General features: G+C 49.9%; 1 protein-coding gene across 1 annotated transcript in view; it reads right to left on the reverse strand.

Annotated features, from left to right (window-relative positions):
• Nucleotides 1-9599, reverse strand: part of LOC116970378 (epidermal growth factor receptor kinase substrate 8-like protein 1) — a 46683-nt gene extending 37084 nt beyond the window's left edge. Inside the window, exons 1-2 of the mRNA XM_033017036.1 lie at nt 9441-9599; nt 1540-1617 (exon numbers count right to left, since the gene is read on the reverse strand). Coding sequence (XP_032872927.1) covers nt 1540-1583 — 44 coding nt within the window. The 5' untranslated portion in view covers nt 1584-1617; nt 9441-9599. The remainder of the gene's footprint in view (nt 1-1539; nt 1618-9440) is intronic.
• Nucleotides 9600-9882: the final 283 nt, after the last annotated feature.

Here is a 9882-nt window from a genome sequence, read left to right on the forward strand (position 1 = left end):
CGTCATCAATTCCTTCTCCCCAGAGATGTGAAAGTGGGGACAATGTCCAAAGGGGCAACGTGGAACAGCACGGCTTAGGAGCAGGCCCTTCGGCCCACAATGTCTGTGTCGACCGTGACACGAATCTAAACTGTGCATCTGCCTACACATCTGCCTCCGTAAACCTCCACCATCACGTTCCAGGCACCCACCACCTTTTGTGCAAAAACAATGTCCCAGTTGTTAGGGGTTACGGGGAGAAGGCAGGAGAATTGGGTTAGGAGGGAGAGATAGATCAGCCACGATTGAATGGCGGAGTAGACTTGATGGACCGAATGGCCTAATGCTGCTCCTACCACTCACGACCTTATGACACACCTTCCTCTGAACAAGGCCTAGTGAAAGGCCTGGATAGAGTGGATGCGGAGAGGATGTTTCCACTAGTGGGAGAGTCTAGAACCAGAGGGAACAGCCTCGGAATTAAAGGACGTACCATTAGGAAGGAGATGAGGAGGAATCTCTTTAGTCAGAGGGTGGTGAATCTGTAGAATTCTTTGCCACAGACGGCTGTGGAGGCCACAAGCCAGTGGATTTATTTAAGGCAGAGATAGATAGATTCTTGATTAGTGCGGGTGTCAGGGGCTATGGGGAGAAGGCAGGAGAATGGGATTAGGAGGGAGAGATAGATCAGCCATGATTGAATGGCAGAGTAGACTTGATGGGCCGAATGGCCTCATTCTGCTCCTATTACTAATGACCTTACAATTGGCCCTCTGTAGCTTGCCCCCTCGTGTGTAGGGAGTGGATGAGAAAATGGGATAACATGGAACTAGTGAGAAGGAGTGATCGAAGGTCGGCACGGACTCGGTGGGCCGAAGGGCCTGTTTCCATGCTGGCCCTTCCATCTCTAAACTAAACTAATCTGGATGATTTGTGAGTCCACTCTTGCCTATGTCACAAGGCCGACTGTATTAAGACCATCCTGGAGCCTGCTCTTGCAACATTCCAAATTATTGTCACACACAACACAGTATCTTGCATTAAGAGATACAGCGCGGAAACAGGCCCTTCGGCCCAACGGGTCCGTGCCGACTAGCGATCCCCGTACACAAACACTATCTTGCACGACAATTTTCATTTTACTGAAGCCAATTAACCTACAAACTGCACGTCTTAGGAGTGTCTCAGCATCTATGGAGCGAAGGAAATAGGCCCTTGGGTTTCGGGCCGAAACGTTGCCTATTTCCTTCGCTCCATAGATGCTGCTGCACCCGCTGAGTTTCTCCAGCATTTTTGGCTACCTTCGATTTTCCAGCATCTGCAGTTCCTTCTCAAACACGTCTTAGGAGTGTGTGGGAGGAAAACGGAGCACCCGGAGAAAAGCCGTGCGGGCCACGGGGAGAACGGACAAACTCTGCACAGACAGCGCCCGTAGTCGGGATCGAACCCGGGGTCTCTGGCGCTGTGAAGCGGTAACTCTACCCGCCGTGCCACCGTGCCGGTCCCAGGTGCAGCGAGGTACAGTGTAAATATTTTCTGATGCCCGGGCTTGCCACCTACCCATACTGGAGCGTGCTTCCTTGATCTTGCGACCTGTAGCTCATGGCTGGCCGGGTTGTTGGCGAATGGCCACAAACGCTGAGGGAAAAACAATGAACAGAAACGCGTTAAGATGGAGAGGGAATGGTGAATGATTCCATAGCAACCACAGCACGTCGCTCGATACAGTGTCAGCCTCCTCCCTGCCCACGAAAAACGCTCCCATTGATGTTGCCCGCAAGCATTATCCCACTTTCCCATCCACTCCCTACACACGAGGGGGCAAGTTACAGAGGGCCAATTGTAAGGTCATTAGTAATAGGAGCAGAATGAGGTCGTTCATTCTCAACATGAAGGCAGCTCCACGATGCGCAGCGGGTAGAGACCCGGGTTCGATCCTGACCAAGGGTGCTCGCCTGCTTGTACGTTCTCCCCGTGACCAGCGTGGGTTTTCTCCGGGATCTCCGGTTTCCTCCCACACTCCAAAGACGTACAGGTTTGTAGGTTAATTGGCTTGGTGTAAATGTAAATTGTTCCTAGTGTGTGCAGGATAGTGCTAGCATGTGGGGTGATCGCTAGTGGGCATGGACTCGATGGGTCGAAGGGTCTGTTTCCGCGCTGTATCTCTAAAGTCTACTGGTCCCAACCAGGTGACACTGTATCGGGCAAGGTCACCTGTTGTCCATGTTCTCCACAGATGCTGCCTGACCCGCTGAGTTACTCCAGCACTCTGTGAAACGTCACCTATCCATGTTCTCCACAGATGCTGCCTGACCCGCTGAGTTACTCCAGCACTCTGTGGCTTCTGATGTTAACTTCAGTTTAGATTACAGATCCTTCGGCCCACCGAGTCAGCAACGGCCAGCGATCCCTGCACATTAACACTACCCTACACACACTAGGAACTATTTACACATACACCAGGCCAATTAACCTACAAACCTGCACGTCTTTGGAGTGTGGGAGGAAACCGAAGATCTCGGAGAAAACCCACGCAGGTCACGTGGAGAACGTACAAACTCCGTACAGACAGCGCCCGTAGTCGGGATCGAACCCGGGTCTCCGGCGCTGTGAGGCAGCAGCTCTACCCGCTGCGCCACCGTGCCCTTGTTTACCCAGTGCATCAAAAGTCAAAGCATAAAGCGCCAGAGAGCCTGGTTTGATCCTGACTACGGCGCTTCTCATTACGGAGCTTGTACATTCTTCCACTAGTGGGAGAGTCGAGGATCAGAGAGGCCACAGCTCCAGAATAAAAGGAGGTACCTTTAGGAAGGAGATGAGGATGAATTTCTTCAGTCAGAGGGTGGTGAATCTGTGGAATTCATTGCCACAGACGGCTGTGGAGGCCAAGTCAATGGGTATTTTTAAGGCAGAGATAGACAGATTCTTGATTAGTGCGGGTGTCAGGGGTTACGGGGAGAAGTTCTAGTTCAAGTTCAAGTGAGTTTATTGTCATGTGTCCCTGTGTAGGACAATGAAATTCTTGTTTTGCTTCAGCACACAGAACATAGTAGGCATTTACTACAGAACAGATCAGTGTGTCCATATACCATAATATAAATATATACACACACATGAATAAATAAACTGATAAAGTGCAAATAACAGATTTAAGGCAGAGATAGATAGATTCTTGATTAGTGCAGGTGTTATGGGGAGAAGGCAGGAGAATGGGGTTAGGAGGGAGGGAGAGATAGATCAGCTGTGATTGGGTGACAGAGAAGGGCCGAATGGCCTGTCATTTATGACCTTATCCTTCATGAAATGCGGAGTTGTTAACACTTGCTTGTGTGATTCCCGATGTCCAATCCTGCAGCTCCTGTTCTGTATTTCCTCTGATGCAAATCTCAAACCGGTAAACAGAATCCAGCTATTTATAAAGTAGCCCGGCAGATTCATTAATTGATTAATTATCCACAGATTTGGTAAATCAAGGAGCTGTGGGATACGCTTGGATCAAACATGAACCATTGAGCCTTGAAGATGGGCATTGACATCATCCAGTTTCGTTCTGCAATGTGTGTGAGGGAACTGCAGATGCTGGATAAAATCGAAGGTAACTGTGTAACTCAGAGGGACAGGCAGCATCTCCGGAGAGAAGGAATGGGTGACATTTCGGGTCGAGACCCTTCTTCAGACCGATGTCGGGGGGGATGTAAACCACCATCTGCAGTTTCTTCATACACATGCCAATGTTGATGCAAATGTTGCCAGGACTAGAGGGTGTGAGCTACAGGGAGAGGTTGAGTAGGCTGGGTCTCTATTCCTTGGAGCGCAGGAGGATGCGGGGTTGATCTTATAGAGGTGTATAAAATCATGAGAGGAATAGATCGGGTAGATGCACAGAGTCTCTTGCCCAGCGAAGGGGAATCGAGGACCAGAGGACATACTGGAGGTTTAAGGTGAGGGAAGGAAAGATTTAGTAAGAACTTAAGGGGTACATTTTTCACACAGAGGGTGGTGGGTGTATGGAATGAGCTGCCAGAGGAGGTAGTTGATGCTGGGACTATCCCAAAGTTTGAGAAACAGATACATGGATAGGACAGGTACACAAAAAAGCTGGAGAAACTCAGCGGGTGCAGCAGCATCTATGGAGGGAAGGAAATAGGCAACGTTTCGGGCCGAAACCCTTCTTCAGACTGATAGGACAGGATTGGAGGGTTAAGGGCCAAATGTGGGCAGGTGGGACTAGTGTAGCTGGGACATGTTGGCCGGTGTTGGCAGGTTGGGCTGTTTCCACACTGTAACACTCTATGACTATCTGTTCTTGGGGCATGTTTGAGGGCTGATGAGGCCCCAGGTAGGAAGGTGTGTGGCACTGCGAGTGTCTGCCTTGCTGGCCTCACCCCACACGGGCCGCTCAGCGATCGCCCAACAGCGACAGAGGCTTGGACAGCGAGTCACTCACTCCGCCACTCCCCTCATCTCTGTGTTTCCAATTCCCCATCTCGTTGCCATGGCTACGGCTTGACAATGATCTTTGCGTACAAAATCATGAGAGGAATAGATCGGGTAGAGTCTCTTGCCCAGAGCAGGGGAAATCGAGGACCAGAGGACACGGGTTTAAGGTGAAGGGGGAAAAGATTTAATAGGAATCTGAGGGGTAACTTTTTCACACAGAGGGTGGTGGGTGTATGGAAGAAGCTGCCAGAGGAGGTCGTTGAGGCTGGGATTATCCCATCGTTTGAGAAACAGTTAGACAGGTACATGGATAGGACAGGTTTGGAGGGATTTGGACCAAACACAGGCAGGTGGGACTAGTGTAGGTGGGACATGTTGCGGGCAAGTTGGGCCGAAGGGCCTGTTCCATTATCTTTAGTTTAGTTTGGAGATACAATGCGGAAACAGGCCCTTCGGCCCAACGAGTACATGCCGACCAGAGCCACACTGACACAGAGACACACACACACACACACACACACACACACACACACACACACACACAGACACACACACACACACACAGACACACACACACACACACAGACACACACAGACACACACACACACACACAGACACACACACACACAGACACACACACACACACACACACACACACACAGACACACACACACACACAGACACACACACGCACAGACACACACACTGAGACACACACACACACACACAGAGACACACACACAGAGACACACACACACACACACAGACACACACACACACAGACACACACACAGACACACACACACACACACACAGACACACACACACACAGAGACATACACACAGAGACACACACACAGACACACACACTGAGACACACACACACACACAGACACACACACACACACACACACACACACACGCACAGACACACACACTGAGACACACACACACACACACAGAGACACACACACAGAGACACACACACACACACACAGACACACACACACACACAGACACACACACAGACACACACACACACACACACAGAGACACACACACAGACACACACACAGACACACACACAGACACACACACACACACACACACACAGACACACACACACACACACACACACACACAGACATACACACAGAGACACACACACAGACACACACACTGAGACACACACACACACACACAGAGACACACACACAGAGACACACACACACACACACACAGAGACACACACACACAGACACGCACACAGAAGGAATCTGGATGACCCGGAGAAAACCCACGCTGGTCACGGAGAAAACGTACAAACTCCGTATAGACAGCAGCCGTAGTCAGGATCGAACCAGGGTCTCTGATGCTGTGATGTAGCAGCTCTACCCGCTGCTCCACCGTGCTGCCCTCAGACATAGAAACATAGAAAATAGGTGCAGGAGGAGGCCATTCGGCCCTTCGAGCCAGCACCTCCATTCATTGTGATCATGGCTGATCGTCCCCTATCAATAACCGGTGCCTGCCTTCTCCCCATATCCTTGACTCCACTAGCCCCTAGAGCTCTATCTAACTCTCTCTTAAATCCATCCAGTGACTTGGCCTCCACTGCCCTCTGTGGCAGGGAATTCCATAAATTCACAACTCTCTGGGTGAAAAAGTTTTTTCTCACCTCAGTTTTAAATGACCTCCCCTTTATTCTAAGATGTGGCCTCTGGTTCTGGACTCGCCCAACATTGGGAACATTTTTCCTGCATCTAGCTTGTCCAGTCCTTTTATAATTTTATATGTTTCTATAAGACCTCCCCTCATCCTTCTAAACTCCAGTGAATACAAGCCTAGTCTATTCAATCTTATAGATACATCCAGGACTCTGTGATGGCTCCGACACCCTGGGAAATGTTTGCTCATGGAGTAGTCAGACTGGAAAGAGTGGCAGTGGGCCATGTTGTTGCTGGCTGTGTGGGTTTGTTCTCCTGTTTGTCTGCACAACATTGAGTCCGTCGGAGAGAGGGATACGTCAGTCAGTGCACGGTACACCTACAGCTCCAGTGAAAGGGGGGAGGGTGGTAGACAAGGCAACGCTGTCTTCTATCCTGACCCAATGCCCACACACATGCATACGCATATGTGCATACATGCACACATGCAAACGCGCACACACACACACACGTGCACACACACACACACACGTATGTGCACACATGCACACGCACACATGCAAACGCACACACACACGTGCACACACACACACGCATATGTGCACACACACACACATGCACACACACACACACGTACACACGCGCACACGCATGCGCGCACACACATGCACCCACATGTATACACACACATGCACGCACATGCGCACACACGCGCACACACAACCTCCCTTCCATTGACTCCATCTACACCTCACGCTGCCTCGGCAAGGCCAGCAGCATAATCAAGGACCAGTCTCACCCCGGCCACTCCCTCTTCTCCCCTCTCCCATCGGGCAAGAGGTACAGGAGTGTGAAAACGCACACCTCCAGATTCAGGGACAGTTTCTTCCCAGCTGTTATCAGGCAACTGAACCATCCTACCACCAACCAGAGAGCAGCACTGAACTACTATCTACCTCATTGGAGACCCTCGGACTATCCTTGATCGGACTTTACTGGCTTTACCTTGCACTAAACGTTATTCCCTTATCCTGTATCTGTACACTGTGGACGGCTCGAGTGTAATCATGTATTGTCTTTCCGCTGACTGGTTAGCGCGCAACAAAAGCTTTTCACTGTACCTCCGTACACGTGACAATAAACTAAACTGCAGAGTGAGGTTCCAAAAACTGCTCCTACTTTACAAAGATGGGCAATATAAGCTGGAGACACAAAATGCTGGAGCAACTCAGCGGGTCAGGCAGCATATATGTGGAGAACATGGATATGTGACATTTCGAGTCGAGATCCTTCCTCAGGGGAGAGGGAAACTGGAGGGTGAGGGGGAGGGGGGGGGGGGAGAACAAAGGAGGGGAGACCTTGTAACTTGGTCAGGGGAGAAGGCAGGAACGGGGTACTGATTGGGGATGATCAGCCATGATCACATTGAATGGTGGTGCTGGCTCGAAGGGCCGAATGGCCTACTCCTGCACCTATTGTCTATTGGTTGGTGCCCTTTATGTGGCGATGCTTCACATACCTTGGTTGTGCAAAATAAAGAAAATCATTGTGACTTATCACAGGTGGTGGCAATACAGAATTGAATTCAACTTGTAGCATCTACAGTTCCTTGTTGTTGCGTTTTACTGTGGTTATTCCTGTTGAACCTGTGTGCGCGTGGTTTGATTGTTCTCATGCATAGATTGACACGAATAGGCGGCATTTCGCAGGCAAGCAAACATTTGTCACAGTATCTCGGTACACGCGAGGATAAGAAGTCACCACGTTTACAGGGTGACGTGGAGGAACGGCAATACCTCCGAGCAGCACGGCATCCCGACTAAGAAGTAACTCAAAACTCAGTCGCTGCCTCAAAAAGGCTGGCAGCATCATCAAGGACCCACACCATCCTGGCCACACACTTATCTCCCTGCTACCTTCAGGTAGAAGGTACAGGAGCCTGAAGACTGCAACATCCAGGTTCAGGAATAGCTACTTCCCCACAGCCATCAGGCTATCGAATTCAACTCAAACAAAACTCTGAACATTAATAGCCCATTATCTGTTATTTGCACTTAATCAGTTTATTTATTCATGTGTGTGTATATATTTATACAATGGTATATGGACACACTGATCTGTTCTGTATTCATGCCGACTATGTTCTGTTGTGCTGAAGCAAAGCAAGAATTTAATTGTCCTATCTGGGAAACATGACAATAAACTCTCTTGAATCTTAAACTCAGCGGGTCAGGCAGCATCTCTGGAGAAATGGAACAGGTGACGTTTCGGGTTGAGACCCTTCTTAGGACAGAGAGAGAGAGTAACAAGAGACACAGAACGTGGCTGATCGATCTCTCCCTCCAAACCCCATTCTCCTGCCTTCTCCCCATAATCCTTGACACCTGTACTAATCTAGAATCTACCAATATGCATTGACCTGGCCTCCACAGCCGTCTGTGGCAAAAAAATTCCACAGATTCACCACCCTCTGACTGAAGAATTTCCTCCTCATTTCCTTCCTAAAGTTTCGTTTTAGTTTAGTTTAGAGATACAGCGTGGAAACAGGCCCTTCCCCACAGATTAATACTACCCCACACACACTAGGGACAATTTACAATTTTTCACACAGAGAGTGGTGAATCTGTGGAACTCTCTGCCACAGAAGGTAGTTGAGGCCACAGTTCATTGGCTATATTTAAGAGGGAGTTAGATGTGGCCCTTGTGGCTAAAGGGATCAGGGGGTATGGAGAGAAGGCAGGTAGGGGATACTGAGTTGGATGATCAGCCATGATCATATTGAATAGCGGTGCAGGCTCGAAGGGCCGATTGGCCTCTACTCCTGCACCTATTGTCTTTGGAATGAGGAAACCGAAGATCTCGGAGAAAACCCACGGGGAGAACGTGCAAACTCCGTACAGACAGCACCCGTAGTCGGGATCGAACCCGGGTCTCTGGCGCTGATGACCACTGTAAGGCAGCAACTCTACCGCTGCACCACCGTGCCACCCTATAAGGGAACGTCCTTTAAACCTGAGGCTATGGCCTCTAGTCCTAGACTCTCCCACCAGTGGAAGTGCGTGATGTTTTTCTTCAAGAGCAAGGGATTGGAATATGCTTCCAGCCAGCATCAGAGATCTCCAAAACAGCAACACATACAAAGATACAACTCCTAAGTCAGTGAAGAAGTTAGACCTGTACAACAATCCACCAGTTTGATGTCACTAATGTCTCCTGAAAAACTCACAAACACTCCCAAAACAAAACTCACCGCTGCTGTTCCAGGTCAAGTTACAAGTGGGGCGAATGAGAGCCAGTTCACTTTGCTCCCGAGAGAGGTGGAATGTGACTTTAAAAAAGATTGTAACACTCACCCTGGGATTGTCGAAGTCGTCTGTCAATTTAAATGTAAAGGCGACAAGGGGAAATGAGCTTCTCTTCGCCAATCTCCGGACGCCCTGTATAGCCTCACCTTCTCCTCTCAGTGAAGGCAGTCAGTGTATGTCACTGGGCGTGGGTTTGAAACACACACTGAGATCATGGCAATAATGAAAAGCTAAATACCACAGACCCGCCCGACTAGCTGAGTGTTCCTGTCATTCCAGTAACTACCGGCACATTCCTACGCTGCGATTCACCTCCCCTCCCTTCTCCTCCCTTCTCACCTCTCCTCTCCTCCCCTCTCATCTCCTCCCTTCACCCTCTCCTCCCTTCCCCCTCTCTCCTCTCCTCTTTCTCTCCTTTCCTCTCCTCCCTTCCCCCTCTCCCCTCTCCTCTCCCTCTCTTCCCTTCCCCCTCTCATCTCCTCCCTCCCCC

This window comes from Amblyraja radiata, unplaced genomic scaffold, assembly GCF_010909765.2.
Source record: "Amblyraja radiata isolate CabotCenter1 unplaced genomic scaffold, sAmbRad1.1.pri scaffold_807_ctg1, whole genome shotgun sequence".
Lineage (NCBI taxonomy): Eukaryota > Metazoa > Chordata > Chondrichthyes > Rajiformes > Rajidae > Amblyraja > Amblyraja radiata.